We start from the raw sequence: 26,450 nt of genomic DNA on the forward strand, positions 1-26,450 counted from the left end.
TGGGAGGCCAGGGTGGGAGGATCACTTGAGGTCAGGAGTTTGAAATCAGGCAGCCAACATGGTGAAACCCTGTCCCTACTAAAAACACAAAAATTAGCCAGGTGTTGGGCGCCTGTCATCCCAGCTACTTGGGAGGCTGAGGCAGGAGAATCGCTTGAGCCCAGGAGGCGGAGGTTGCAGTGAGCGGAGATCGCGCCACTGTACTCCACCCGGGGTGACAGAGCAAGACTCCATCTCAAAAAAAAAAAAAAAAAGAAGAAGATTTTTCACAAACTGGAACAGAATTCTAGAACTTGGTCTTTAAGCAAAATTCTAGAATTCTAAAAATACACAGACAAGAATAAATATCTTGATCACTGATACATGCTGTACAAATAAAATTAGGTAAGTTAAAATCTAATTTTAAATGAATACTGAGTGGCTAATACGTTAAAATAAGGATTAATTAAATATAAGAATTAAGGACAGTGAGTATTGTATGTTCTGTCCAAGAACTGAAAAGTGGCTCCATGCCTTCTCTTGATAACTAAATAAGCAGTTGTGCATTTCTCACCCAGTTCACACCTTGCCAGAAACATGCCTGACATAGCCAAGGAGGGGAGGTGGAATGACAGTAAAATCTTTAAAGTGTGGACGTTCACCCAGGAGAATAAAACCGGATCTCTATCTCATTTTACACAAACAAGAATACTAATCCTAAAATTGGACTTTCTCCCTCTAGATTTTCTTTCCAGTCTGTGTTTTTGTCCCATTTACAAATATTCAAAATATCCCTGAAGAAAGGAAAGAAATATTAAAATAAAGGTAAAAAGCTGACTCACAAAGCAGTGGAACTTCCCATTCCCCATCTCCCAATATCTCATGGGGAAGACCAAAATAAAAACCCAAGCAGTTCCAGTCAAAGGGAACTCTGCTAAAGCTCAGGATTTCTTAAACACAATCTGAAAGCCATTCATAAAAAGGAGTCCATGAGGCATTTATACGCACACACACTCACAAAATGTTAACAATTTCATATATTGGTATATGAGAAAATAAATGTTTTAAAATTATATTGCCACCACTTTCCCTTCAACATGAGCCAAAAACAAACAAACCAAAACAACAACAACAACACACAGATTAGGTTGAGAGGGGGAAAAAAAAACAGCATTTCTTCTACACAACCAAACCAATCATTTAACAACAGGGTCTAGTGTGCAATTTAAACTTTACAGCATCCCTGAAAATCTTTATAAATCAATGAGACACTCACTTTTCCCTAAAAAGACACAGACAAGAATAAACATCTTGTCTCCCAATGGCTTTTTTCTATTGTGGAAGAGCCTGGAAAGTAAAAAGTGTAAGTAGGGAAACATATAAGCCGGATCGCGCCTGTAGTCCTAGCTACTAGGAAGGCTGAGGTGGGAGGATCACTGGCCAGGCGTTCAAGACCTGACTGGGCAACACAGTGAGACTGCCCCTCCATCTCCAAAAAACAAAACAAAACAAAAACACATATATATGTAATTTTAATCTAAAGAACACATTTGTGTAATCCTAAACCAAATGAACGAATTGAAAAAAAAACTGTAATAAGACAATCAGGGAAATCAGCAAACTGACCGAATATTTGCTAATGTTTAAGAATCACTATTAATATTTCTTACAGATACACTTGGTGGATTTACAGATGAAAAGCTAATGAGATTTGCTTTAAAATATCTAGTAGGTGGGGGCCAGGGGCGATGGATCACGCCTGTAATCCCAGCACTTTGGGAGGCCGAGGCGGGCGGATCACCTGAGGTCGGGAGTTCGAGACCAGCCTGACCAACATGGAGTAACCCCGTCTCTACTAAAAATACACAACTAGCCGGATGTGGTGGTGCATGCCTGTAATCCTAGCTACTCGGAGGCTGAGGCAGGAGAATCGCTTGAACCAGGGAGGTGGAGGTTGCAGTGAGCCAAGATCGCGCCATTGCCCTAAGTTTCTTGTTGTCTGGGCAACAAGAGGGAAACTCCGTCTCAAAAAAAAAAAAAAATGTATATATATATATAATTTGTGTGTATATATATATATATATATATATATATACTTCTAGTAGGTGGGATGAAACCAAGTAGGTCATGTGCTAACAATGGTTGAAGGCAGGTAATTAATACATAAAGGTTCATTATACTCAGTTCTCTATTTTCTAGAGACAGCTGAACATTAGCAAGGAAAAAAGTACCCTATACATCAAAAATTCCTGTCAAAAGTACAGAAATTTGTGTTCCCCTACATCACCCATAATCCTTATTTTTTCTCATTCATCTGGTTTAACAATAATTCAATTCTCCAAACCAATTAACTTCCTCCAATAGACCTAAAACTGAAATACAAGACTCTTTGTTGTCTTTTAATTCTACTCATAAGCTAGTCAAACGCTAGGTGAGAAAACGATCCAGGCTTCCAATTTATAATTAGTAAACTTATTTTAACTTCAAGACAACATATCTGTTTTGAGTCAGACTGATGAACTAGCACTAGTTTTTTTAATTTACCTTACTCTCCGCCTCGTATTTAAGTTTGGTGGGTAGTGTACGAACGTGTAATGTAACAGATGTTGTTCACTCCCAGGAAGTCAACTCTTTCCATCATGAGTAACAGAACTCAATCGAATGTGACACACAGAAATGTCTCAAAAATCTCCAGGTAAGTAACTCGCATATACCTTTATCCTCCCTCCCCAAAGCATTTCAGGTGGTTAGAAAGGAGCGACCCCGGTTGGTTGGTTTCTTCTTCTTCCCTTCCTTTCTTAGGGGAAGGCTAGAGAGCAAAGAAACGACCAAAAAACAGGCCGGAAGAAGGAAAGCGAAAAGCATGAGGGCTGGACAATCAGCCCTTAAATAAATGAAAACTGTATCCAAATCAGATTAAGTTGAGAGACAGCGAACTGCTAAACACCTCCCCATAACTCTAACTTACCTGAAACCGCGAGTAGAGAAACCCGACCGTACATCACATTCAAGCTCCCTTCCCTCCCAAGTACTCACAGGTGTAAGAGGCATAAAAAGAACTTCCCCACCCTCGCCAAGAGTAGCGCGGAAAAAAACTCACACTGGCCTGGGCCACGCTGGCGAAGCCGCCTGACCCTCCCCGCGCGACCAGGAACCCTCAAATTACTACCCCGCTCCTCAGGGCGGGGAAGGGGTAGCCGGGGGAGCGAGGCTCGACTGGGAGGACCCGCCCGCCGTCGAGGCCCTACGTGCCCACCCGGCCCGGGGGCTTGGGCCCGCTCCGCACACTCTGGGCCCAGGCCTGGTACCCCGCGAAGCTCGTCGCGAGCCCAGACCCCGGTCCGACGCCGCGCCCGGCGAGACCCGCACACTCCACTGAGCCACGGCGGCCGCCGCCGTACGGACCCAACCCCTATCTACCTGTCTTCGCTCTTGTTTTTCTGTTTCTTCCCCATTGCTTGTCAATGGCGCTCGTGGCCCCAGCCCCTCTATTCGGTCTCTCACAGACCCACTGTCTCCCGGCTGACTTTGGTCTCCGCTCAGCTCTTTTCCCCCCGTGCTGCCGCCGCTCGCACCCGGCTCTCCACAGACCCGCGCACTGGAACAGGGCACATATGGTGTGAGTTCTCAGTGCGCAAGCGCATCGCCCAGCCGCCTCGGCGTGACGACGCAGGGCGCGGCTCATCGAGAGCTGCGCTTCGGGTAGAGCGTCTCCGGTTGACCGGCCGGCCAGGCAGGAGCCCGAGCGCCCCCTGCCCTCAAGCGTCCGCCACGAGCCGACACCCGCGGGTTTTCCACGTTCTAGAACCCGGAGTTGGACAATGAAGCTGTCAATTTCCCCACCTCACCCCTTTCCCAACGGGGAACGCACGCTTCGGTTCAGGAGTGGGCTTTGGGCTTCCCTTTATATCTTTGTATTCTCAGCCGCACGAAGTTCAGTAAAGAACCACAACGAACCAATAGAGTCCTCTGGGGGTTTGCGAGAGAGATAAATCCAGGACAAAATAGGGACCTCTCAGTAACATCCATGCATTATGCATTATGTACAGTCACTGAATAAAACAGAACAGGACACAGCCGATCAATTCCCTAACATAGGTCTTCATCTTCACCCTCAAAGCGAGGGCGAGTTCTAAAAATTCCTGTGTTTAGAAGAGTCAAGAGGGAACCTACAGGGGTGGTGGAAAATGTTCTATATCTGGATCTGGCCGGTGATATTTTGGGTTTTAACTATGCAAAAGTTAATTGTGCTGTATATGTTTATGCCTCGACTTTAGGAAAAATGTTAACAAAAGAAAACAAAAAAAAGAAAAATGTTCATTCAACACTAACAGAATGGAAACGCAGTTCAAGCGTCACGGCTGAGCGAGAGCACAGCTGTCTCATTTCCAGTCTGGCGCACTGGACCGTGAATACTGAAGCACGCTCCTGAGAAAGTCCGGCCACGACACCCTGCGCACTAAGAAACTGCAACTCCCACAGTGCTTTGCGGCCTTCCAGTTCGGCCGTGTACCCGGAGGAAAGCAAGGGTCGGACACCTTGGGTTCCGGGCTGCTGGGCGGGAGGCGCACGCGCAGAACTGTTCGCCACCCGACCGACCGCCCCTTCCTCTGGCGTCTTGGTGATATCGCGCGAGGTTCGCAGCCAATAAGGAGGCGGATGTGACGGCCCGTTTGCAGCCGCCGGCAGCTACTGCAAGGCAAAAGCCGGAGTGGACGTGTCTTTTGAAACTGCTGCTCTTTCACTTCTCAGGCGTCACCGAGAGCTCAGGTGAGGCAGAGGGTAGTGAGAAAAATCCGACCACCACGTCCGGGTGCTGGTGAACATTCTGCTGCTCCACATCCGTAGCGGAGGAGGGGCGCGGCCCCAGCACCGGTGTCGGTGTCTTGGCAGAGGCTCTTGCGCAAGCGCACCAGGAGGCGTCGAAGTTGGGGCCACCGGGACTGTGCTTTCCTCTGTTTCCCCGGGCGCAGGGAGTGGCCGGCTTGCCATTGGGGAGGTACCTGGGGTTCAGTTAAGGACCAGGCCCCTTGATTGTTTTGGCGGATACCTGTAAGGGTGTCCAGGAAATGACTAGGGAATTTGAGGACGCGCTGTGTCCCGTCCCACCCTTCCAGCGGAGCTGTAAAAAGGAAGAATCAGAGGCTGTGGTTTGAAGAATGAAAAGCTAACGAGGGGTTGCATCGTCTCTTTACCCCATTCTCAATGCTCTGACCACCAACACCTACACCCAGAATAGCTCTTCTTAATCGCATCTTTTTCCAGTTATCCCATAATTAAATTCTGGGCTCATTCTATAAAGTTCCAGGGTAAGCATTCTCTGTGCTTATCCCTGGAGCACAGCTTCCAACGTTCAATTCAGTATCTTATTATCTTCTCCTTCCAACCCCCTCACTGAGGGTCACAGTCCTACTGACATTTTTCTTGGGCGATAGGGAGCGTGGAAATCTTTGCTGTGTTTGAAATACAGCACCTTTCCAATTTTATAGCACTCACGAGGAGCTTACAATTTGGTTTTTTAGACTCAAATACTTTTGAAACTTAACAGTGTAGTAATTTGAACACAAGTTAGGCACGTGTTCATTCAACGTTAAATACATGTTTATTGAGTACCTGCTGTGTTCTATGGAGATACAAAGATGAAATCAAGTATGCTTTTCAAATGCTTTTCCTGTAAAGAAAAAGGAATCAGAATTGAAGTTTGCAAGAATATTTCTCTTCAGCTCAACGTTTATAGAGGGCCTGTGTGGGTCAGAATCTGTGTCAGAAGCTGAGTGAATGAATTCACAGTTTGTTGTGAAGTTTGGGGTGCTTCAGTATTATTTGCAAATGTATCATAGTTTATTGATATGCAACAGCCTCCTGCTTTGATAGGCAAATTATAAATCATTTCTGCAGTAATAACCCTGAGATACACATAAACTTGCCCTCTAATTGTTGGTATAAAATTTCTCGTACAAAATACTCCATTTCTTTGAAAAGAAGTAAAATTTTGGCCGGGCGCGGCTGGCTCACGCCTGTAATCTCAGCACTTTGGGAGGCCGAGGCGGGCGGATCACGAGGTCAGGAGATCGTAGCCATCCTGGCTAACACGGTGAAACCCCGTCTGTACTAAAAATACAAAAAGAAATTAGCCGGGCGTGGTGGCGGGCGCCTGTAGTCCCGGCTATTCGGGAGGCTGAGGCAGGAGAATGGCTTGAACCCAGGAGGCGGAGCTAGCAGTGAGCGGAGATGCGCCACTGCACTCCAGCCTGGGCGACAGAGCGAGACTCCGTCTCAAAAAAAAAGTAAAATTTTGTACTAATTGCTAGTACAAAATACTCCATTTCTTTTAAAATATATAGTCATGTGCCACATAAGGACATTTCAGTTTTATGAGATTGTAATACTGTATTTATCGTACCTTTTCTATGTTTAGATACGCAAATGCCATTATGTTACAGTTGTCTGCAGTATTCAGTACAGTAACATGCTGTACAGATTTGTAGCCTAGGAGTAATAGGCTGTATGGTATAGCCTAGGTGTGTAGCAGGCTGTACCATCTGGGTTTGTGTAAATAGTCTATAATGTTTGAAACAATATCAAAATCACCTAATGATGCATTTCTCAGAATGTATTCTCATTGTTTTGTGGGTTTTTGGTTTTTGGTTTTTGAGACAGGGTCTGGCTCTGTCGCCCAGGGTGGGGTGCAAGTAGTGCGTTCTCAGCCCACTGCAACCTCTGCCTCCTGGGCTCAAGGTATCCTCCTCCCACTTCAGCCTCCCTAGTAGCGGGGACTACAGGCACACACCACCGGGCCTGGCCAATTTTTCTATTTTTAGTAGAGACAGGGTTCCATCATGTTTCCCAGGCTGGTCTCAAACACCTGAACTCAAGTGATCTGCCCACCTTGGCCTCCCAAAGTGCTGGGATTACGGGCGTGAGCCATAGCACCCAGCCTAGAATATATTCCCATTGTTAAGTGATGCATGACTAATTGAGATAGGTCTTCCTTTCTAATCTGAATTAGTTCTATTTTGAAACTCTGATTTTACACAGAGGAGTGATGTTGGAAAAAAACCCAAAATTTAGAAAAGTATTTGGAGTGTTTTACATCAAAGTTAACACTGTCAGTAAATGGAAACCAGTATTAATTTTTGTGACCTCATAGACTTTTTTGTTAGGTAATGGGAGAACAGGAATGGACATTAATGCTCAGGGAACACCAGGCACTCTTCTTTACATAAATGGTAATGAGACGTCTTAGGAGTTAAATGAAACTCATTTGGGCAGCAGCCATGAAAAAAATCTGTGTTTTGCTCAACTGTACTCTGTGTTTAAGTAAAGTTTAATATATATATTTATGTGTAAAACCTCAGTAGGTATACCTTCCTATTGTTCACAGTTGTTTCTGATTTCTCTTTCCCATTGGTAAAGAACACTGATTGTCAGTATATATCACTAGGTATAACTTCACAACTCATTTCTCTGTGGTTTGGTGATGGTCTTAAAGACTTGTCTTGGCTTTAGTATAGTAAAACATATGCTAAATCAGAAGCACCCTAAATTTGCTATAAGTAGTTTTTGAGTGGTGTGACTAGAACCTACTGAGAATTAAATTTAAAAACACATAAAAATTGTTAAGCCCAGCATCAAGTGCTTGGATGTTGTTAGAATACTCCATAGAGTACACATTATACACTTGCCAGAATTTTTGAAAATGGTAGAGAAAAGCTTGCTTATTGTTTGCATTTTTTAAAATGTATTTTGTAAATCTTCTCCCCAGCACCCAGGCTGAACTCTGTACCATTTGGAAGAATGGAAGCTGATGCATCTGTTGACATGTTTTCCAAAGTCCTGGAGCATCAGCTGCTTCAGACTACCAAACTGGTGGAAGAACATTTGGATTCTGAAATTCAAAAACTGGATCAGATGGATGAGGATGAATTGGAACGCCTTAAAGAAAAGAGACTCCAGGCACTAAGGAAAGCTCAACAGCAGAAACAAGTAACCTCTCTGCCCTGCTTTCTGAAATTGCTATAACAGTATGCGCCTAACAACTTATATATACATGTGCTGTAGTAGTTACATTTCGTTCTTTGTGTTTAGGGTTTTTAGAATTCAGAATACCTATTACTGTTAAAAATTTGCCCAGAAAAAAATATGTTTTAAAGACATTCAAAATTAGCCCAATCTCTATATTAATCCACAGTCGAGTAAAAGAAAGATCTGCCCAAGATCGTTTTTCTGAGCTTGGATTTGTTTGGTTGAATGGAGGGCTAGGGAGTCATTGGTTTCCATTTCAGGTAATATTAAAGCCGATTTAGCTATTTTCAAAGCAAACGAGATAAGACAGATGAGATAAGAGCAATTAAGTCAATTTATGTTGAAAAATGTATTTCAGGCATTTCCAATGAAATAATTATGTGGCATATTCAAAAGAATGCATGCTTTGTAACAAAGGTGGCCACAGCTCTATCGTTGTTGCCTCTTAGAATGTTTGTGTAGAATAAATGCAGAGTTGTAAACTCTGACTGAAACCAATGGATTAAATTCTGTAAATTGAAATTTTTTTTCTGCTTTTTGAGATGGAGTCTCGCTGTGACACCCTGGCTGGAGTACAGTGGTGTCATCTCAACTCACTGCAACCTCCGCTTCCCGGGTTCAAGCAATTATTCTGCCTCAGCCACCCAAGTAGCTGGGACTACAGGCGCACACCACCATGCCTGGCTAAGTTTTGTATTTTTAGTAGAGATGGGGTTTCGTCATGTTGGCTAGGCTGCCCTTGAACGTCCGACCTCAAGTGATCCACCCACCTTAGCCTGCCAAAGTGATGGGATTACAAGCATGAGCTACCGCACCTGGCCAAATTGAATTTTGATTAAAACATTTTTTCCATTGGGTTACATGGAAATACTTTATCACCAACTCTGGTTCCTTTTCAGTTGACTGTGACTTAAACATGAGGCTTAACTTTTCTGAAGAAATAGGGAGTTTTGACCGGGCATGGTGGTTCACGTCTGTAATCCCAACACTTTGGGAGTCCAAGGTGAGCGGACAACCTGAGGTCGGGAGTTCAATACCAGCCTGGCCAACATGGTGAAACCCTGTCTCTACAAAAAATACAAAAATTAGCCAGGTGTGGTGGTGCACACCTGTAGTCCCAGCTACTCAGGAGGCTGAGGCAGGAGAATCTCTTGAACCCGGGAGGTGGAGGTTGCCGTGAGTCGAGATTGTGCTACTGCACTCCAGCCTGGATGATAGAGCGAGACCCAGTTCCCCCACAAAAAAAGAGAAGGCGTTTTGTTTGTATTGCTGTAGCATCACTTTGATGTGTTTACACCCTCATGTTTAGAAGAGTTACTATAAAAGGAAATAATCTTTTATAAGTGAGTCCAAATTTTTATATTTTGAGTTTCTAAAATAGAGTACGTTATATGGCTTTTACCTGTACCCTACCCTATTTTAGAAAATAGACTGCTTTTCTTTTTCCTTTCTTTTTTTTTTTTTTTTTGAGAGGGAGTCTCACTCTGTTGCCCATCCTGCCTTGACCTCTCAAGTAGCTGGGATTACAGGTGCCTGCCACCATGCCCAGCTGATTTTTGTATTTTAGTAGAGATGGGGTTTCATCATGTTGGTCAGGCTGGTCTCAAACTCTGACCTCAAATGATCCGCCTGCCTCAGCCTCCCAAAGTGCTGGGATTACAGGTGTGAGCCACCCCACACCAGGCCCAATTGGCTTCTTTTCATAGTATAGGGCTGATAATTAGTATGCAAAGGACGGATTATTGGAATTTAAGGTAATATATGTTTAGGTTCTGCCACAAACTCATATTTCATAGTCACATTTAAGTACTAATTGCTAATGTGCAACTAAAAATAATTATTTGCAACTAGGATATTTTTGTAGAGAGACTGAATTCACCTCATTTGCAGTGATGAACATACATTAAATAATGTCTTAAAGGAACTTTTTGGCAGTTCAAAACAGTGGTCTGAATATAATTAAAACCAACTAAGGCAGACTGGCTATAAGCCTTTTTTATTATTAATGTATAAATCAATTTAAAATGAATTTGTCATCGAGTAATTCAGAGGGTCTTATTTTAGAACTTTCACTGCATTTTAGTAGGTCTTTTATTAAAATATTTTCTGGAAATAGTCAAGAAACCTAGTGATTTGTATAGATATTCTTTTTATAAGAGATTATACAGTAATTAGATTATACAGTAATTTTGATTTTCTGATCCACGAGGGTATTGGGGAGATCATTGTATGCATTGACTTACAGTCGGCACTTAATAGGCCTAGGTGAATCTATATTCTTCTGTCAGCCAAGCACCCTCCTACTGTTAACTAGAGCTGGCACACTTAGGTAGGGAGCAGAATAGAGGGATAAGGTAAGAAATAGGAGTTAAGCAGAGGCTTGGGTGACAGCCACTGACAGCCAGGTGCTGCCCAGCTGCCATGCCTCAGGTAGGCCCATCCTGCTTGATTCTGTTCTGCAGATACCTTAGGAGCACATGCTGTCCAAAAGGGGCTATGCTAAGAGCACAGGGGTGTAGTGAATGTGTCAGGAGAGGCCCTGAGCATTGGTAGAGGTTTGGAATGGGCACATCCTCCCTCAAAGGAGCCAGGACAGGTTCGGGTCTTCAGCCTCTTGGTTAAATACCTGAGAATAAATAATGAAAAGAAATAGCAGCTTTTTTTTTTTTTTTTTTTTTGAGATAGAGTCTTGCTCTGTTGCCTCGGCTGGAGTGCAGTGGCACAGTCTCGGCTCACTGCAACCTCCACCTCCCAGGATCAAGCAATTCTTCTGCCTCAGCCTCCCAAGTAGCTGGGATTACAGACGCCTGCCACCATGCCCGGCTAATTTTTGTATTTTTAGTAGAGGTGGGGTTTCGCCATGTTGGCCAGGCTGGTCTTGAACTCCTGACCTCAGGTGATCCGCCCACCTCAGCCTCCCAAAGTGCTAGTATTACAGGCGTGAGCCACTGCGCCCGGCCTAGAAATAGCAGCTTTTTAAAAGACAAATACTTTTTTTTTTGGGACAGGGTCTTGCTCTGTCACCCAGGCTGGAGTGCAGTGGTGTGATCTTGGCTCACTGCAACCTCCGCCTTTGGAGTTCAAGCAATTATTGTGCCTCAGCCCCCGAGGAGCTGGGATTACAGGTGTGTGCCAACACACCTGGCTAATTTTCATATTTTTTGTAGAGACAGGGTTTCGCCGTGTTGCCCAGGCTGTTCTCAAACTCCTGTCCTCAAGTGATCCACCTGCCTCAGCCTCCCAAAGTGCTGAGATTACAGGTGTGAGCCACTGCGTCCAGCCTAACAAATACTTTTTAAGGGCACATATCATTGGTAAGTTGTGAAAGCAGTCATGAAACGTCATATGTCATTAGGGAATTGTATTTGAGAGTTAAACTGTGTGTAGAAATTTCACATAAGAAAATATCAGGGTATCCTGCAAGTGTCAGCTCGATGTAAATGGATGTGATTTTGACACCGCAGTCATCAATATAGTCTGGGCCATGTTCACTGACGTCCAGAGGAGGAAGGGAGATGGCCCTCCTGGCTCTTTGGTTGGACCCCTTCTGGAGGCTGGATTCAGACCTCTGTCACATTTTAAGAAGACATTGGTGAATTAGAGTGTGTTTAGTTGATATCCTGGAAGAGTAGGAACTCTAGAAATCTTTTCATATGAGAACAGTTAAAAGGAACTGGAAGTGTTCAGTGTGGAGAAGGGAAAACTTAGGCAATATGTGATGTTTGAAGGGCCCACGTGGGAGAGAGATTAAAACTTTAATCTTTGTCCAAGCTGGAATCCACAGACCAGAATTATGGATATATTGCAGTTCAGTGTGAGATGACCTTTCTAACAATTAGTGCAGGTATAGAGACTTTTTAAGCATTTATAAAGTGGTTATCAAAAGCAGACAGGGCTCTTGAGCTTCAGAGCTGCAGTATCCTCCTTTTCTCCCCAAGACAAATTGGGTTTATCTCATAAGCATTATTTTTATTTTTATTTATTTTTGAGACAGAGTCTCACTCTGTTGCCCAGGCAGTGGCGTGATCTCAGCTCACTGCAACCTCTGCCTCCTGGGTTCAAGCAATTCTCCTGCCTCAGCCTCCCAAGTAGCTGGGATTACAGGCGCCTACCACCACAGCTAGGTAATTTCTTGTATTTTTTTTTTTTTTAAGTAGAGACGGGGTTTCACCATGTTGGCGAGGCTAGTCTGGAACTCCTGACCTCAGGTGATCCAGCCGCCTCAGCCTCCCAAGGTGCTGGGATTACAGGCATCAGCCACTGCACCCAGCCTCACGAGCATTATTTTTAAAAGACTTGTAGTAACTTGGATCAAATGCTTCTGGTTTTAGTAGTTTAAGAGTATATGGATAGAGTTAAGTGGATATTTACATTCTGAGTCTCTCAAGTCTAAATTTTTATTTTGAAAGTTCTGAGAAAATAGATGTTTTAAGCTACAAAGACAGGTAATTGTCTTGAACCCAGGCCATGCTGTGGAGACGTTCACTGTCCGTAGACTAGTTTTGCATTGACAGTAGAAACAGGAAAGTAAATTGCTAAAAGACATTCATTTTTCTTTGACTTCAGCCAGGCACAGTGGCTCATGCCTATAACCCCAGCACTTTTGGAGGACAAGGTGGGAGGATTGCTTGAACCGAGGAGTTTGACACCAGCCTGGGCGATATAGTAAAACCCCGTCTCTACCAAAAAAAAAAAAAAAATGCCAGGCATGGTGTGGCATGCGCCAGTGGTCCCAACTCCTTGGGAGACTGACGTAGGAGGATCTCTTGAGCCCAGGAGGTTTGAGGCTGCAGTGAGCTATGATCATGCCACCACACTCCATCCTGGGCAACTTTAGCAAGACCCATTCTCAAAAAAATAAATAAATAAATAACACTTTTGGGCCGGGCGCGGTGGCTCACACCTATAATCCCAGCACTTTGGGAAGCCGAGGCAGGCGGATCACAAGGTCAAGAGATCGAGACCATCCTGGCCAACATGGTGAAAACCCATCTCTGCTAAAAATACAAAAAGTAGCTGGACATACTGGTGCCCGCCTGTAGTCCCAGCTACTCGGGAGGCTGAAGCAGGAGAATTGCTTGAACCCAGGAGGCGGAGGTTGCAGTGAGCCAAGATCACGCCACTGCCCTCCAGCCTGGTGACAGAGCAAGACTCCGTCTCAAAAAAAAACAAAAACAAACAAAAAAAAAACTTTTTTTTTTAATTGACTTCATTACAAAATACGATGGTGATTTGGACACTTAAAATGTCAAGTGGTTCTGAAAGAGATATCTCACATGTGTAATGTTTTGCCTCTCTCCAAATTAGGAATGGCTTTCTAAAGGACATGGGGAATACAGAGAAATCCCTAGTGAAAGAGACTTTTTTCAAGAAGTCAAGGAGAGTGAAAATGTGGTTTGCCATTTCTACAGAGACTCCACATTCAGGTAACTTTGTTTCCATCTGTGACTTTTTCTAAAAAAACACAGTGAATTGTTTGGCTGGAGATATACTGGCTTACTAGAGAAATGAAGAAAACTAAAAGAAAAAACTTCCTAAGTTGTTTCATTGTACTCTCTCATATGTTATTTAGTATTAAGTTAAGCAGGCAGGGGCCCAGTGACTCAAGCCTGCAATCTCAGCACTTTGGGAGGCCAAGTGGGGGGTGGATCACTTGAGGTCAGGAGTTCAAGACCAGCCTGGCCAACATGGCGAAACCCTGCCTCTACTAAAACTACAAAATTAGCCGGGTGTGGTGGCAGGTACCTGTAGTCTCAGCTACTGGGGAGGCTGAGGTGGGAGAATTGCTTGAACCCAGGAGACAGAGGTTGCAGTGAGCGGAGATCGCGACACTGCACTTCAGCTCGAGCGATAGAGTGAGACTCCATCTCAAAAAAGAAAGAAAAAAAAAGTTAATTGTTATTTTAAAGAGTAACTTAAAGAACAGTTACATGCAAAAGTATAAATGAATATTACTGAAAGTCAATATTCCCATATAAATGGCTTATATTTTTGAATTGTATTTTCACTAGCTAACTAAAAACATCTTAGAAATGTATACTTAAAATTCTTATCACCATGACAGTAATTATTTCCCTCTAGTATTGTGATGTAGCCATGATATTGGGAACGGGCAACAGCTGTTGAGAGTCAGTGTTCCTTCAGTTCCTCCTTGAAGGAACTAGCAACTGTGGTGGGGAGATGGTGGCTTGGCCAAACCTTTCACCAGAGCAGAGTTGGGACTGCCAGTCTTGGCTAGAAGGAGTGATTTTTCTTAGACCACCCTAGGTCTCCAAATTTCTCTAAGGAAGCAGATCTCTTATAAAATGTTAATACCTCCTCAGAAGAGGTCATATCTTAAACCAAAGGACCCAAGCCTTTGTGGTTTTTTGTGCACAGATTTGATTAGTTGCCAACACTTAAAAATCGAGAGATAACTCCTTTTGAAAATATCCACACTTAGAATTTTTCTTTAAAAAATCAGAAAACTTGCTAATAGCATAGCTGGAACTATAATGGCAGTCATCTGCTGACTGGCACCTGCCTACCCGGGACAGACAAGCACTGTGCTCTAGAGTCTCTGGCACTCACTGTGGTTTCAGCCCTGCTGTCTTTCTCATTTCTGTGGCCTTCTTGCCCCTTTGTCTTGATCTCACAACCCAACAGCTTCGTTGTTAGTTAACACCTTTCAAGAATTGATTGCCTGGTATTCATTGACTAAGAGAATAAAAATGAAACAAAATATTGAGATGGTGAAATCCCTTGTGAGGAACAGTGAGAGAAGGGATTAGGCAGGTAGAAAGGTATCAGAGAAACCTCTGCCCTTATGGTACACAACCATCTCGCATTGGCACACATTCCTCAAGTTGCCAACCTCTGACAAATATGATGAGGTGATATATAAATATAATAGTACGTAAAATATTATTTGTCCACTTGTTTTTTTTTTGTTTTTTTTTTTTTTGTTTTTGAGACAGAGTCTTACACTGTCACCCAGGCTAGAGTGCAATGGCAGGATCTTGGCTCACTCCAACCTCCACCTCCCGGGTTCAAGTGATTCTCCTGCCTCAGCCTCCCGAGTAGCCAGGGCTACAGGCACCCACCACTACACCCGGCTAACTTTTGTCTTTTTAGTAGAGACAGGGTTTCTCCAGATTGACCAGGCTGGTCTCAAACTCTTGACCTCAGGTGAACCACCCACCTTGGCCTCCCAAAGTGTTGGGATTACAAGTATGAGCCACAGCACGCGGCCTCACTTGTTTTTTTTATGTCTTTCCCAACTAGATTGTTCGTTTTGTAGAGGCAGCGCATTTGCCTGTATTGTGACCTACTGTTCTCTGGGATCATAGCCCTAAACCAACTGCTTGACGCATAGTAGGTGGTCAATAAATACATTTGATGGTGTATAAACAGTGCATCACCAGGAGTACTCACCTTCAAACAGAACTGAAAAATCAAAATCATCCAGTGAACTTTATATATTAGCAAAGTTCCTAGCACATAGTAGGCAGGATGCTTTCATGTATATTATCCCTAGAACATTCACAATAATCTTCAGAGGCACTTATTATTATTCCTGTATTTCATGTATGGAAACCAAGATTTGGAGAAATTGACTCACCTAGTATCACTCAGATACTAAATGATAAAAAAAAAAAAAAGAGAGATTGGAACCCATGTTTTAAGCCTATTGCTATTTTTTTAATTTTTAACTTTTGTGGGTAGTAGTAGGTAAATATGGGGTACATGAGATATTTTAACACAGGCATGCAATGTTTAATAATCACATCAGGGTAAATGGAATATCCATCACCTCAAGCTTTTATCCTTTGTGTTATAAACAATCTAATTATGCTCTTTTAGTTATTTTTAAACATACGTAAAGGCCTATAGCTATTTATACCATGACTGTTGTTTTGGATTTTTAAAAATTGATTGACGGGTTGGGCGCCATGGCTCATGCCTGTAATCCCAGTACTTTGGGAGGCCGAGGCAGGTGGATCATGAGGTCAGGAGATCAAGGCCATCCTGGCCAACATGGTGAAAACCCATCTCTACTAAAATACAAAAAGTTAGCCGGGCATGGTGGCGCGTGCCTGTAGTCCCAGTTGCGCAGGAGGCTGAGGCAGGGGAATTGCTTGAACCTGGGAGGCGGAGGTTGCATTGAGCTGAGATCGTGCCACTGCACTCCAGCCTGGCAACAGAGCAAGACACTCTGTCTTGCTCTTTAAATACAAATTAAAATTAGCCAGGCAATGGTGCGGGTGCCTGTAATCCTAGCTTCTTAGGAGGCTGAGCCAGGAGAATTGCTTGAACCCAGGAGGTGGAGGTTGCAGTGAGCAGAGGTCGTGCCACTGCACTCTAGCCTGGGCGACAGAGCGAGACTCCATCTCAAAAAAAAAATACGTTCCTTACTGCAGTTAAAGTATGGAGTTGATTTATTTACAAATTTTCAGGAACATATTTCTCATATAAAGGTTGACTTATCATTTGTTTTGAGCTTTTTTTAAAAAACCATTTATTAATTTGTTCTCTCTTACCATTTTTCATTGAAATCTCGTTACTGAACTACATGAGTAACATATGAAAAAACATATCCGGGGAAAAAGTGATGAGGCACCAAGGTTACACATAACTTATGTTAGAGCCAAACTTAGTTCAGGAAAAACTACATCAAGTGCACAAAAAGTTTACTGGTAAAAATAACCATGAAGTATTTTGTGTGTGAGTCATCTAGAGGTAGTTCTCAAGCTTTATTTGAGCATAAGAACAGCTGTATGTTTCCCAACTCCACTGCCAGAGAATTTTGATTCATCTGGATATTTTAAAAGTTGACGGCAGGCTGGGTGTGGTAGCTCACACCTCTAATCCCAGCACTTTGGGAGGCTGAGGCAGGTGGATTGCTTGAGGTCAGCAGTTCAAGACCAGCCTAGTCAACATGGTGAAACCCCATCGCTACTAAAAATACAAAAATTAGCCGGGCGTGGTGGCAGGTGCCTGTAATCCCAGCTACTCGGGAGGCTGAGGAAGGAGAATCGATTGAACCCAGGAGGCAGAGATTACAGTGAGCCGAGATCGCGCCACTGCACTGCAGCCTGGGTGACAGAGTGAGAGTCCAACTCAAAAAAGATGAATAAATAAAAGTTGATCATAATGAACACCTGGGGTTAAGAACCACCGGTCTAAAAGATTGTTACAATAGTCTGTTTTAGAAACACTCATGAATTGGCCAGTCAAAAATGAATTTTTTGAGACAGAGTCTTACTCTGTCGCCTAGCCTGGAGTGCAGTGGTGTAATCTTAGCTCACTGTAACCCCCACCTCCCAGGTTCAAGTGATTCTCGTGCCTCAGCCTCCTGTGTAGCTGGGATTTCAGGTGCCCATCATGACACCCAGCTAATTTTTGTATTTTTAGTAGAGATGGAGTTTCACCATATTGACCAGGCTGGTCTTGAACTCTTGGCCTCAAGTGATCTGCCTGCCTCAGCCTCCCAAAGTGTTGGGATTATAGGCGTGAGCCACTGCATCAGGCCAGAAAATAAATTTTAATGTAAAGAAGATGTCACTTTTTCTGTTTGTTTTTTGTTTGTTTGTTGAGATGGAGTCTCACTATGTTGCCCAGGTTGGAGTACAACGGCACAGTTTCGGCTCACTGCAGCCTCCACCTCCCAGGTTCAAGTGATTCTCCTGCCTCAGCCTCCCAAGTAGCTGGGACTACAGGCATGCACCACCACACCCAGCTAATTTTTGTATTTTTAGTAGAGACAGCGTTTCACCGTGTTGGCTAAGCTGGTCTCAAACTACTGACTTCAAGTGATCCGCCTGCCTCAGCCTCCCAAAGTGCCAAGATTACAGATGTGAGCCACCGCACCTGGCCAAGAAAATCTCACTTCTGTTTCTGTCTTCATTGGAAGATGGCTTAATAAAAGTTACTACTGGTAGGCTGGGCGCAGTGGCTCACGCTTGTAATCCTAGCACTTCGGGAGGCCGAGGCAGGCGGATCACAAGGTCCGGAGATCAAGACCATCCTGGCTAACACGGTGAAACCCCGTCTCTACTAAAAATACAAAATATTAGCCGGGCATGGTGGCAGGCGCCTGTAGTCCCAGCTACTTGGGAGGCTGAGGCAGGAGAATGGCATGAACCAGGGAGGCGGAGCTTGCAGTGAGCCGAGCTCGTGCCACTGCACTCCAGCCTGGGGGACAGGGCAATACGCCACCTCCAAAAAAATAAAAAATAAAAAAGTTACTACTGGTATTTTTTAATTCCCTAGAAGCATAATGGCCACATTTATTTAAATATTATTAGTAACCCTTAGCCTTAATGTGCTTCTTACTGACAGCGTTGCATATTTAGGAGTAAGAAGTTTTTCCTCGGTAATGCTGTTCAGTTTTTCTTCATGACTTCCAAATATGGCACCATGTGTGCATTTCTGATTCTTGTAAGTCTCTTCTGAGTTTTGTCAAGTTTCAGTTTGTTCCTCTTCAAGTTTCCTGTGTAGGAGATAGGACAACTTCCTTTATGACTTAAAGCATATATTTAATATTTTAAAAGAGAATATCATTAATGCAAATCTGACTTTCTAGAATCTTATAGGCTGTTTTCCCATCTCGTAATCAGGCAGCTAACCTCTGATCTGGAAGTGAGGTCATCTGACACAAGTTTAAGTTGGCTGCCATGTTATGAGAGTCAACAGAAAAACTACATAATTAGATTTCCCTTGATGATATTTATTTTGAAAAAAGCGATCTGTGGTTTTAGCTTATAATTTTCTATGTGTGGTTACTTACAGGTGTAAAATACTAGACAGACATCTGGCAATATTGTCCAAGAAACACCTCGAGACCAAATTTTTGAAGCTGAATGTGGAAAAAGCACCTTTCCTTTGTGAGAGACTGCGTATCAAAGTCATTCCCACACTAGCACTGCTAAAAGATGGGAAAACACAAGATTATGTTGTTGGGTTTACTGACCTAGGAAATACAGATGACTTCACCACAGAAACTTTAGAATGGAGGCTCGGTTCTTCTGACATTCTTAATTACAGGTAACATTTAACAAAAGAAGAGATTGATTTTAATTCATATATAGTTGATATTTTTACAAAAGATTTTTGTATTGTAACATTTATTTTATGAAATTAAGGCATTTTGGCTGAGATGTAGAAAGTTTCTCAAAGGAAAAGCATGTTTTTTGAAGTGTGTAATATTAGCGTGATTTTACAGCAAAATCAGATTTACAGATTAAACTGATTTAATAGGTAAAACTGAGTCTCACCGTACTCCTGACTATAAAAGTTTTCAGCTTAACGTATACTATTGACACTAATTTTGTATTAATCTGGAAACTTAAAATGGCAATCCAGTGTTGACTATTCCCCAATTTAAGCCAGATTGCTCAAATGGATTCTGACTTAAGTGATTCTCTTTGATAAAATAAAAATTAAAAGCAGACTCTTGCAAAGAAAGTTATATTTTAAAATACTAGATTTTTAACATGGATATTTCTGTTTTACTTATAGAGGCTGATGAATAGAAAAAGGTTTCTATGCCTAGCTTATATTGCTTGCTATGAAGAACAGTTATAGTTTGAAAACAATCTAAAATCCAACTTCCATTTCTTTGTCCACTTCTTCAGACAAATAATTTATCTAATTCCACAAATCAGAGCATATCATCTTGTCTTTTTTGCCTTTTCTTGATTTGCAAAAGTAACAGGTAAAATTGTGCAATTACCATTCCAGAGTCATGGTGCCTTTCAGGAAGTAGAAGGTTCTCTCACGTTTTTCTTTCTCCCCCATTTCCCTCCCGTCTTTTCTCTGACTCTCCTAGACATGCCGAAATCATTCCTATGTTGTAGAAATTGGTTTCATTTCCTTAATATTAACATAAAATATTAATATTTATTAAATAAAGTTATATATTTTGAAGTAATTTTAAGCCTTAAACAAATTGCAGCCGGGTGGGGCACTTGTGCAATCTCAGAAGATTACAGACTTTGAGAGGCTGAGGTGGGAGAATCAGTTGAGGCCAGGAGTTTGAGACCAATTTGGGCCACATATAGTGAGATGAGACCTCGTCTCTACAAAAAACTAGTAGAAACAACCCCCTGCAGACTAGTACAACGAATCCTCATTGACCCTTTGCCCATATTACCCAATTTTAAATGTTTTATATTTGTTTTATCATTGTCTTTATAGATACTATGAAGTATTTTGGGAACCATTTGAGTGGAAGTTGTGAATACAGTGTCCCTTTACTCCTAAAGACTTCCATATATATTTTCTAAGAACAAGAACATTTTCTTACGTAGCGACAGTACAATTATTAAAACAGGAATTATTGTGTAATTTACCGCTCTTATTTCAAGTTTTCTCTTTGTCCCAATAATTGTCCTTCATACCAAAAATGCAGCACATTTAGTTATTACGTCTTTAGTTACCATTGTTATTCTTTGGTTCTTAAGACTGATGTTTTTGAAGAGTACAAACTGTTTATTTTGGAGAACATCTCCCAGTTTGGGTTTGTCTTAAATTTCCTCAAGATTAGATTCAGATTATCGATTTTTGACGGGCATATTATGGAAGTGATGCATCATATCGGGAGGTGTGTGATGGTTTCTCTCATTTCCGGTGACAACTGAGCACTGTGTTAACCAAATGTTAATCCATAATTAATGATAAAAAGGAAAATAGGTCTGGTGCAGTAGCTCATACCTATAATCCCAGCACTTTGGGATGCCAAAGCAGGAGGATTGCTTGAGCCTAAGAGTTCAAGACCAGCCTGGGCAATGTAGTGAGATGTCATCACTACAAAAAATGTAAAAATTAACTGAGCATGGTGGCACACGCCTGTAGTCCAAGCTACTCGGGAGGCTGAGGTGGGAGGATCGCTTGAGCCCAGGAACTGGAGGTTGCAGTGAGCTGTGATCACACCACTGCACATCAGCCTGGGCCACAGAGTGAGACCCTGTCTCAAAAAGAAAGGAAAATAAAATTGATCTAAAACATTCAGTAGTACACAATAAGGTTTAAGGCTATTAACCATCAATATCAATATAAGCATTATACCTCTTCCCTGACACCAGCATTTTAAAGAAATTTTATTCTATGTTACAGGAAGAAAACAAAGATAGATTTTTGTGCAGTTTAGTATACTAGTACTAAATCATAAAGAATAAAATGCTTTTTTTTTTTTTTAAGTGGAAATTTAATGGAGCCACCATTTCAGAACCAAAAGAAATTTGGAACAAACTTCACAAAGCTGGAAAAGAAAACTATCCGAGGAAAGAAATATGATTCAGACTCTGATGATGATTAGAGCTCAATAATTCTTTGTAAATTGTCTTTTTTTTCTGCTTCAGATTTAAATGTGTTTTTAAAATTCTATTAATGTCTATACATTGGTCACCTAAATACTCATATTCTCGAGTTTTATACAGTTGTATCACATCGAAAAGTGTCTTTACTGTTTTCTGTGTGGCCATCATGTTTAAGTTGAGGAAAACTCAGTTCTTAAATTATCTGGGAAGGGTCTGGATTCTCTATTTTTGAGATTGACTTTATCACAATATGATTCTTACATCTTTATACCATTTACAATTGTGTTTTAGATCTACAGAGTTAGAAATTCAAAAACTATTCCAGGATTAATTCTTAATCGGCATTATTTATACAAGAGGTCAAGTAACATTTACTAGCGCAATACTGCACTTGTAAATGAATTATAAACGCTCTTCTGGAATATATTTAAATAACCATTAAAGAACTGCTTATTCATTCTGGACACTGCATGTTGATGTTGAATCAACTGATGCCAGCAGAAAGCTATTTTGATTTGTGAACATACTGCCTTATTTAAAGGGTCCTGATTGCTTGTATTTTAAGACATTCATTAAAAAGAAACCAGGAAACACTTTTGAAATAACAGCATAAGGAACTTCACTGTCTCTGCTCAATAAAATACCTGTAACTGGAAGTTTATGTGGAAATTGTCATAAAAGCATACATCCAACAAAAACATTTTTTCAAGAAAGTCAATCTTTTAGAATAGGGAGTCTGTGGCATTGGAGCCATGACCCCATTCCCTCTCTCCAGTTCCCAATCCTGGACTACAGTTTCTCCTCTGGAAGAGTAGGTTATTAGCATGCCTCGTTCCCTGAAGCTCTGTGTTGCAGAAGCCCTTTTGCAAGCAAGAGTAGCCAAGAGGTTTGGCACTCCTTCCTCCACCTAGTCCCCACTTACAGCACAGAAACTCTAACCCAGGAATATCAGACTGAGAATACTGGGCCTTAGTTGCTTTTGCCCCAGCTTACTCATAGGATGAAGGCTCTTTACTCGTACGTAGAGTGAAGGTTCCATGCAAGGAGATGCACTTGGAGGAGACCAGGGGTTATATCACCCCTTTCCCCCTTGTAGACTGTGAGTCTAACTCCTAGAAAAGCAGGCCACTGTCCCCACCCCTAGCTCTGGAGCAGCAGAACAGAGGTTCTGTCCAGTGGAAATGGCAAGTCATAAAAACAGCTCTGGGCCGGGCACGGTGGCTCACGCCTATAATCCCAGCACTTTGGGAGGCCGAGGTGGGTGGATCACAAGGTCAAGAGATCAAGACCATTCTCACTAACTTGGTGAAACCCCGTCTCTACTAAAAATATTTAATAAAGGGACTGACTAGAATAGAATGAGGGAAGATGCTGAAGTGTAAAGGTGCCACCAAATACGTTGGATCTGGGGAGGGGAGCAATTAAGAGTGTATTGACAGCTCCCTGATGGCAACAAGCAAAAGGGAATGCCAACAAGCTCAACAGAAAGAGCCTGGCATGGTGGCTCACACCTGTAATCCCAGCACTTGGGGAGGCCAAGGCGGGCAGATCACTTGAGGTTAGGAGTTCAAGACCAGCCTGGCCAACATGCTGAAACCCTGTCTCTACTAAAAGTTTAAAAATTAGCCAGGCATCATGGCACGTGCCTGTAATTCCAGCTATTCAGGAGGCTGAGTCATGGGAATCGCTTGAACGCGAGAGGCAGAGGTTGTAGTGGGCCAAGATCACACCACTCCACCCCAGCCTGGGTGACAGAGTGAGGCCCTGTCTCAAAAAAATAGAGGCAGCTGTTATTAGTCCTAGGGTTAAAACAAGCCTCAAAGATACTCTACAGGGGCCTGAATTTAACTGGATTAAACTGTGGCGACTTGTGCCCCAGAGCATTGTCAGAAACAATAGAGTGGCCAGGTGTGGTGGCTCATGCCTGTAATACCAGTACTTTGGGATGCAGAGGCGGGAGGACCACTTGAAGCCAGGAGTACAAGACCAGCCTCGGCAACATAGTGAGACCCTGTCTCTATAAAAAATGAAAAAAAAAAAAGAGTGGTTAGCTAGTAAATTAGTGGGTGCTAATAGTAGGATGTGATAACAAAAGAGGTTCTAACTAACTAGAACCTTTCCCGAAAGATCAGGAAAAGGTAAAAGAGAGTCCTATCAAAACCACTGTCCTTGGGGCTAGAGGGAGTAGTCATGGTGACTGCACACGACCAGACTGTACTCTGAGGAAGGACATCAGAGCCTGCATACTTCAGGGTAAGTGGACTTAACTGAAATCATCCAGCCAAGAAACTAAACAAGAAGAAATGCGCTGGAGGGTAGGGGGTAGGGGTTGGAGGGAAATTAGTATCCAGAGCTGCTGTGACACAGTGTCTAAAATATCCAGTCCTCAACAACAAATTACAAGACATACAGAAGAACAGGAAACTAATCCATACAAGGAGCGAAAAAGCAATCAAAGGAAACTGAGAGGGTCAATAGGTTGGAAGCAGATAAGTGTGTTCCAAAAAAACTAAAGGAAACTGCTGGAAGTAAAGGAAGGTATGCTTACAATATTCCATCAAACAGAATATCAACAAAGAAAGGAATTTAAAAGGGCCAAATAGGCTGGGCGCGGTGGCTCACACCTGTAATCCCAGCACTTTGGGAGGCCAAGGCGGGCGGATCACAAGGTCAGGAGATCGAGACCGTCCTGGCTAACACCGTGAAACCCCGTCTCTACTAAAAATACAAAAAATTAGCCGGGCGTGGTGGCGGGTGCCTGTAGTCCCACCTACTGGGGAGGCTGAGGCAGGAGAATGGCGTGAACCTGGGAGGCGGAGCTTGCAGTGAGCCGAGATTGCGCCACTGCACTCCAGCCTGGGCGACAGAGTGAGACTCCATCTCAAAAAATATATAAAATAAAATAAATAAAAGGGCCAAATAGAAATTCTAGAGTTCAAAAGTAAAGTAACTGTAATGAAAAATTCATTAGAGGAGCTCTACAGTAGATTGTGTTCACAGTAGAAAGAATCAGCAAATTATTGGAAGAAATGATGCCTGAAAATCAAATATTTGATGAAAACATTAATCCAAGATCAAGTTGTAAGATAGAAAGATGCATACCAAAACTATAGTGAAAACAATGAAAGAAAAAAATCTTGAAAACAGAAAAAAAAACTACTCATTGTGTATAAGAAAACCCATTGGCCCAATGCTGTGGCTCACTCCTGTAATCCCAGCGCTTTGGAGCTTGAGGCAGGAGTGCTTGAGGCCAGGAGTTCAAAACCAGCCTGGGCAATATAGTGAGACCCCATCTCTACAAAAATTTTTAAAAATTAGCCAGGTGTGGTGGCATCCACCTCATAACTACTTGAGAGGCTGAGGCAAGAGGATCACTTGAGCCCAGGAGTTTGAGGCTACAGTGAGCTATGATTCACCACTATACTCCAGCATGGGCAACAGAACAAGACCTTGTCTCTATTTTGTTTTTTGTTTTTGTTTTTGTTTTTTCATTTTTCAGTGTTCTTAAGTTTAAAAAAAAAAAAAGAAAAGAAAAATAAATGCAAAGCTTTATTTTATGAGTCAGAGGACTTGATATTAAGTCTTAAGATTGTAATACTGCCCCTGCCAAGTTAATCTGCAAATTCAACAAATTCAAAAAAACAAAAACCTCCACTCCCAGATACCTTTTTGCAAAAATTGACAAGTTGATCTTAAAATTTATGTGGACCCAGAGTAGCCAAAATAATCTTGATAAATAACATATTTGGAGTACTCACTCGGATATCAAAACTTAGGGCAAAACTACAATTATAAGACAGGCATAAAGATAAGCGAAATAAAAGTCCAGAAATAAACCCTTGTGTTTTGTAGTCAATTGATGTTTGGCAAAAGTTCCAAGACAATTCAAATGGGAAAGAATAGTCTCTTCAACAAATGGTTTTGGGACAAGTAAATATTGACCCCTCCTTTATGTGATATACAAAAGTTAAACTCGAAATGTAACAAACACCTAAATATAAGAATTAAAACTATAAAACTCTAAGAGGAATATCTAAGGGTAAATCTTCACGACTTTGGGTTACACAAAGCCTTGTTGATGTGACAAGTCACAAAAGAAAAATAGATGAACACCAAATATAAAAACACTTTTGCTGCAATTGATACCATCAGATTAGAATAACAACTCAGAATTGGAAAAATATTTGCAAATCATATATCTGATAAAATGTATCCGGAATGTGTAGAGAATTCTTTCAACCCAATAAAAAGAATACAAATACCCAATTTTAAAAATGAGTAAAGGGGCCGGGCGCGGTGGCTCGTGCCTGTAATTCCAGCACTTTGGGAGGCCAAGGCGGGCAGATCACGAGGTCAGGAGATCGAGACCATCCTGGCTAACACGGTGAAACCCCGTCTCTACTAAAAATTAAAAAAAAAAAATTAGCCGGGTATGGTGGCGGGCGCCTGTAGTCCCAGCTACTCAGGAGACTGAGGCAGGAGAATGGCGTGAACCCAGGAGGCAGAGCTTGCAGTGAGCCAAGATCGCGCCACTGCACTCCAGCCTGGGTGACAGAGTGAGACTCCATCTCAAAAAAAAAAAAAAAAAAATTAACCAGGCATGGTGGTGGGCGCCTGTAGTCCCAGCTACTCGGGAGGCTGAGGCAGGAGAATGGCGTGAACCCAGGAGGCGGAGCTTGCAGTGAGCCGAGATCATGCCACTGCACTGCAGCCTGGGCGACAGAGTGAGAGTCAGTCTCAAAAAAAAAAAAAAAAAAAAAAAAAAAGGAAAGGATCTGTACGTCTTCCCAAAAGAAACGGACAGTTGGGCAGTAAGTACATGAAAAGATGCTCAAATCATTAACTATCAGGGAAATGTAAATCCAAACCACAATGACATCCCGCTTTGCACCAGCCAGGATGATTATAATAAAGCAGGCAGACAACATGGTGAAACCCCGTCTCTAGTAAAAACACAAAAATTAGCTGGGCGTGGTGGCACGCGCCTGTAGTACCAGCTACTCAGGAGGCTGAGATGGGAGAGTTGCATGAACCCAGGAGGTGGAGGTTGCAGTGAGCCAAGATCGCGCCACTGCACTCCAGCCTGGGTGACAGAGTGAGACTCTGTCTCAAAAAAAAAAAAAAAAAAAAAAAAAGGTGTAGTATTTG

At 42.5% G+C, this 26,450-nt stretch overlaps 2 protein-coding genes across 2 annotated transcripts in view; one reads left to right on the forward strand and one right to left on the reverse strand.

The window, feature by feature from the left end:
- The window catches only part of EIF5B (eukaryotic translation initiation factor 5B), a 62,337-nt gene extending 58,560 nt beyond the window's left edge, over positions 1–3,777 (reverse strand). Inside the window, exon 1 of the mRNA XM_001159759.8 lies at positions 3,400–3,777. Coding sequence (XP_001159759.2) covers positions 3,400–3,434 — 35 coding nt within the window. The 5' untranslated portion in view covers positions 3,435–3,777. The remainder of the gene's footprint in view (positions 1–3,399) is intronic.
- On the forward strand, positions 315–21,958 carry TXNDC9 (thioredoxin domain containing 9). The gene is made up of 7 exons (XM_001149127.8): positions 315–384; positions 2,600–2,674; positions 4,257–4,749; positions 7,745–7,965; positions 13,312–13,430; positions 18,775–19,029; positions 21,184–21,958. Exons 4-7 carry the CDS (start codon positions 7,777–7,779, stop codon positions 21,299–21,301), a joined length of 681 nt encoding a protein of 226 aa, XP_001149127.1. The 5' UTR covers positions 315–384; positions 2,600–2,674; positions 4,257–4,749; positions 7,745–7,776; the 3' UTR covers positions 21,302–21,958.
- The last annotated feature ends 4,492 nt before the right edge of the window (positions 21,959–26,450 follow it).

The sequence above is a fragment of the Pan troglodytes genome, chromosome 12 (assembly GCF_028858775.2).
Source record: "Pan troglodytes isolate AG18354 chromosome 12, NHGRI_mPanTro3-v2.0_pri, whole genome shotgun sequence".
NCBI lineage: Eukaryota > Metazoa > Chordata > Mammalia > Primates > Hominidae > Pan > Pan troglodytes.

Bases quoted from the DNA above. Each gene is read 5' to 3' on its own strand.
- TXNDC9 (XM_001149127.8), top strand. From the start codon at position 7,777: ATGGAAGCTGATGCATCTGTTGACATGTTTTCCAAAGTCCTGGAGCAT. The intron at 7,966-13,311 runs GTAACCTCTCTG...TCTCCAAATTAG, and splicing joins AAGCTCAACAGCAGAAACAA to GAATGGCTTTCTAAAGGACA. The intron at 13,431-18,774 runs GTAACTTTGTTT...GGTTACTTACAG, and splicing joins TACAGAGACTCCACATTCAG to GTGTAAAATACTAGACAGAC.